Below are 4,650 nucleotides of genomic sequence, written 5' to 3' on the forward strand. Positions count from 1 at the left end.
ACTAAAAACTACTGAACTGTGGACTTTAAGAGTGGCTTGTGGGGTATGTGAATCACATTTCAAACTGTTGAAAAGTAAAAATAATAATAGAATGCATACATAGGCTAGGCACCTATAGCTCAACCGGCTAAGGCGCCAGCCACGTACACCTAAGGTGGCGGGTTCGAATCCCCAGCCCGGACCCGCTAAACAACAATGACGGCTGCAACCAAAAAATGGCCAGGCGTTGTGGCGGGCGCCTGTGGTCCCAGCTACTTGGGAGGCGGAGGCAGGAGACTCGCTTGAGCCCAGGAGTTGGAGGTTGCTGTGAGCTGTAATGCTACGGCACTCTACCCAGGGGGACAGCTTGAGGCTCTGTCTCAAAAAAAAAAAACAAAAAAAAAAGAATGCATACATAGGCCAGCCAGACTCAAACCTCGGCCTGCTGATTTCAATGTTCTGAGCTCCGTGGGCACCAGGACCAGTGGGCAGTGGTGGCCTTTAGTAGCTGAGGAAGGGGAAACCGAGGCCAGAGCTGCCAAAGGAGTAGCACTCACAATTTGGGAATGTTGGCTAGTTGCCTGTGGCAAGCCTACCCAGGGCTGGACTGGAAAGGACTAATCTTTCCCTATACCTGGAGGGAAAACTGAGGGTCAGAGTGGGCCATTGGGAGAGTCCAGGCTGGCCCTAGAGCAGTTGGTGGCAGAGGTCTTGGGAAACTTCCTGTGTTCCTGCAGTGCAGGGCTGGGCCTCGGTTGGGGGCATTGCTGCCAACTGTCTGGATATAAGGGCTGTTCCTGCCCCAGCCAACGAGCTGCCCCACCATGCCCCCTCTCAGACTCCTGGCCCTGCTGGCTGGCCTTCTGGTGTCCGCAAGGGCTGGTGAGTGCCTGTCTGCATCCAGCTTTCTCTAATCCGTGCTGGATGTCCAGGTCTGGCTCTAGGGGCAGAGACCTGGGTAGGAGGAACTGAACACTACCTCCTATACCCCAGGATTCAAGGAACAGAGATGGAAAGCAACCCGGCCCAGATCACACAGCCAGAGTGGCCCCAGACAGTGTCGGGTGGGAGTATGGGACTAGGGGGGCTACCTGTCCTCTTACTTATGGAGCAGGAGGGTAAGGAAGGTGGGGGTCTCCTCGTGTTCCCATTGGGTGGATGGGGCTGTGGCTTCCAATAACCCCCCACACACACTATGTGGGGGCTCCCAGAGGTCTTCAGAGCTGCCTCCTGCATCCCTACCCAGGCTTGGCACCCCTTGTGGACATTGTGGGTGGCCGGAAGGCTAGGCGCCTTGAGTTCCCGTTCCTGGCCTCGATTCAGAACGAGGGGAGGCACTTCTGCGGGGGCGCCCTGATCCACACACGCTTCGTGCTGACTGCAGCCAGCTGCTTCCGGAACCTGTGAGGGGGCTCAGGGATAGGGAGAGGGCCTTGAGGGTCCCAGCTTCTCTGTTGTAGAAGGAGGGGATGCAAGGTGGGGGGCAAGGAAGGATGGTAGTAATGCTGGCCTCCACCCTTTGACACCAGGCCTGAACCTTCCCCCACCTTATTTGCTCCCTGGCTGCCTCCAGTCTCTGTTTCCCCTCTTCCCTCCACTGCCCTCAGGAACCCGGGAGTAGCCATGGTTGTGCTGGGAGCCTATGACCTGAGGCGGCGGGAGCGATCACGGCAAACATTTTCCATTGGGAGCATCAGTGAGAACAGATACGACCCCCAGGAGAACCTGAATGACTTGCTGCTGCTGCAGGTGAGCAGTAGTGGGGCACTAGAGCCTGGTGCACTTGGACTCAAAAACTGCAGCAAAGGATACAGATGTATCACAGTCCAGTCTCTAGACCCCTGTGGGTGAATGCTGAAATTGTTTCCAAGTGTTTTTGTATGTCTCTATCTCTTTTTTTTTTTTTTTTTTTTGAGACGGAGCCTCAAGCTATCCCTCTGGGTAGAGTGCCATGGCATCACGCTCACAGCAACCTCCAACTCCTGGGCTCAAGCGAGTCTCCTGCCTCAGCCTCCCAAGTAGCTGGGACTACAGGCGCCCGCCACAACGCCTGGCCATTTTTTTTTTTGGTTGCAGCCATCATTGTTGTTTGGCGGGCCCGGGCTGGGGATTCGAACCTGCCACCTTAGGTGTATGTGGCTGGTGCCTTAGCCGTTTGAGCCACAGGCGCCAAGCCAATTTAAAAATTTTTTACCAGGCAGTGCCTGTGGCTCAAAGGAGTAAGGCACTGGCCCCATATACTGGAGGTGGCAGTGGCGGGTTCAAATCCAGCCCCAGCCGAAAAAAAAAAATTTGCCAAATGTGATGGTAGAATTTGTACCTAGTTATTTTGTTTGCACTTTCTGTGGGTCTCATTTTCTACTCTTCTTTTTTTTTTTTTTTAGAGGCAGAGTCTTACTTTATTGCCCTCCGTAAAGTGCCATGGTGTCACACAGCTCACAGCAATCTCTAATTCCTGGACTTAGGCGATTCTCTTGCCTCAGCCTCCTGAATAGCTGGAACTACGGGTGCCCACCACAATGCCCTGGCTATTTTTTTGTTTGTAGTTCAGCTGGGGCTGGGTTTGAACCCGCCACCCTCAGTATATGGGGCCAGCGCCCTACCCACTGAGCCACAGGCACTGCCCTTGTTTTATACTCTTAACTACCTGCAGAGTAGGAATTGTTTATTATTTTTCTTTCTTTCTTTTTTTTTTTTTTGTTTATTATTATTTTTCTATGGGGGAAAAAACAGAAGCCCAGAGAGGTAAAGTGACTTCACCAGGGTCCCACAGCAGGTTACTGTCCCAGCAAGGATTTGAACTCAAACCACTCACACACCAAAATTCATGCTGTTAACACTCCTGCTCCCAGCTTTGGCTCATGAGGCTCCAGTTTCATTCCACTCTCCACTGACTCAGCTTCCCTCTCCAGCTGGACCGTGAGGCCAACCTTACTAGCAATGTGGTGCTGGTGCCACTGCCCCCACAGAATGCCATGGTGGAAGCCGGCACCAGCTGCCAGGTGGCTGGCTGGGGGAACCGAAAGAATGGGGGGCGCCTCTCTCGCTTCCCAAGAGTTGTCAATGTGACCGTGACCCCTGAGAATCGGTGCCGCCCTAACAATCTGTGTACTGGTGTGCTCACCCGCCGGGGTGGAATCTGCCAGGTATGGGCCAGGACAGACCTGGCGTAGGCTTCTTGTGGAGGGAGGAGGTGTTTTGAGATAAAAAGCTCCTTGGGATGGGAGGAAGCAAGTCCAAGCCAAGGGTGACACAGCCGGTGGGGGTGGGGGCCTCAGAACCCAGCATTTTAACAGTATGAGAAACAGTATTTATTAAACTCTTCTTGTGTGCCAAGTCCCTGTGCTGGGATAAGCAAAGCCTACACTTTTGGAGTTCTCAGACTCCAGGGTTTGTGGGAAGCAAATATTGTGATTGCCAGGGGAGGGGGATGCCTGACCTGGCTTGATGGTCCTGGGAGTTCCCGGAGCCAATGAACCTAAAATTCAGTTAGAAGTTAACCAGGCCCAGAGTGGTGGGAAAGATATATGCAAAGGACCTGGAATTGGAAGAGGGTTTGTGGGTTCCAGCAAGAAAGCTCAGCAGTTCTAGGGTTAGAGAAATGGGGATCTTGGGCCCCCTGGGGATGCCCTGACATGCCTCCCATTTGGACAGGGGGATGGAGGCACCCCGCTCATCTGCAACGGCCTGGCACATGGCGTGGCCTCCTTCTCCCCGAATCCCTGTGGCAAGGGCCCTGACTTCTTCACCCGAGTGGCGCTCTTCCGAGACTGGATTGATAGTGTTCTAAACCCCCCAGGACAAGGGCTGGCCTGAGCCCAGCGTTGACTACCCTGAGCACCTTTCCTCCGTGGCCTGTGCCTACATCACTCAGCCTTTATTGTCTTCCGCATGACTCTGGAATGAGCCATCTATGCCCAGCCTCTGTGGTTGTGACTCTTAATAAAGAAGCTATTCTCGCCTCTGCTTCTGAGTTCTGCTTTACTGAGGTGGATGGGACAGGGACTGCACACAAGAGATGCTCTATAGGCTTTGGGGAAGGGTTAATGGCTCATTGACATTAGGGACATCCACTCCAGAAAGGTCCTTGTGTAGACTCTTGCTGAATTCTTCTGGAGCCCTGAGAAGCAGGGACTGTTGTTATCTTCCCTTGACAGAGGCAGCACCAAGGCTCAGAGAGGTTGGGTGATTCATCTGAGGTCACACAACTAATATGGACTTTGGACCCAAATCTGTGAGATTCCAAGTCCCCTCAGTCAGCTCTCGTTTTGGTAGACAATATATTGTTCAGCCTGGCAAAGTCAGGAAATTCATGAAAAACCAGGAAAAATATTTGCTACTTGGATCTCATTGGTTGATGTGCCTAATATATAAAAAGCTAAAATGTGAGGCTGGTCATGGTGGCTAACACCTATAATCCTAGCACTCTGGGAGGCTGAGGTGGGTGGATTGCCTGAGCTCATGGGTTTGAGACCAGCCTGAGCAAGAATGAGACTCTGACTCTAAAAACAGCTGAGTGTTGTGGTGGGCACCTGTAGTCCCAGCCACTTGGAAGGCTGAAACAAGAGAATTATTTGAGCCCAAGAGTTTGAAGTTGCTGTGAGCCAACACCATGGCACTCCATCAAGGGAAACAAAGGGAGACTGTCTCAAAAAACAAAAAGATAAAACA

At 52.6% G+C, this 4,650-nt stretch overlaps 1 protein-coding gene across 1 annotated transcript; it reads left to right on the plus strand.

Moving 5' to 3' along the window:
* The first annotated feature begins 803 nt into the window (after positions 1-803).
* On the plus strand, positions 804-3,917 carry AZU1 (azurocidin 1). The gene is made up of 5 exons (XM_003788833.3): positions 804-861; positions 1,226-1,382; positions 1,587-1,728; positions 2,892-3,125; positions 3,634-3,917. The coding sequence occupies exons 1-5, from the start codon at positions 804-806 to the stop codon at positions 3,793-3,795; spliced, it is 753 nt and encodes a 250-aa protein (XP_003788881.1). The 3' UTR covers positions 3,796-3,917.
* Positions 3,918-4,650: the final 733 nt, after the last annotated feature.

Source organism: Otolemur garnettii, unplaced genomic scaffold, assembly GCF_000181295.1.
Source record: "Otolemur garnettii isolate 467f Iridium unplaced genomic scaffold, OtoGar3 scaffold00029, whole genome shotgun sequence".
Taxonomy (NCBI): Eukaryota; Metazoa; Chordata; class Mammalia; order Primates; family Galagidae; genus Otolemur; species Otolemur garnettii.

Coding starts and splice junctions, on each gene's coding strand:
- AZU1 (XM_003788833.3), top strand. CDS start 804: ATGCCCCCTCTCAGACTCCTGGCCCTGCTGGCTGGCCTTCTGGTGTCC. Junction 1,729..2,891: donor ATGACTTGCTGCTGCTGCAG/GTGAGCAGTAGT, acceptor TTCCCTCTCCAG/CTGGACCGTGAGGCCAACCT. Junction 3,126..3,633: donor GCCGGGGTGGAATCTGCCAG/GTATGGGCCAGG, acceptor CCATTTGGACAG/GGGGATGGAGGCACCCCGCT.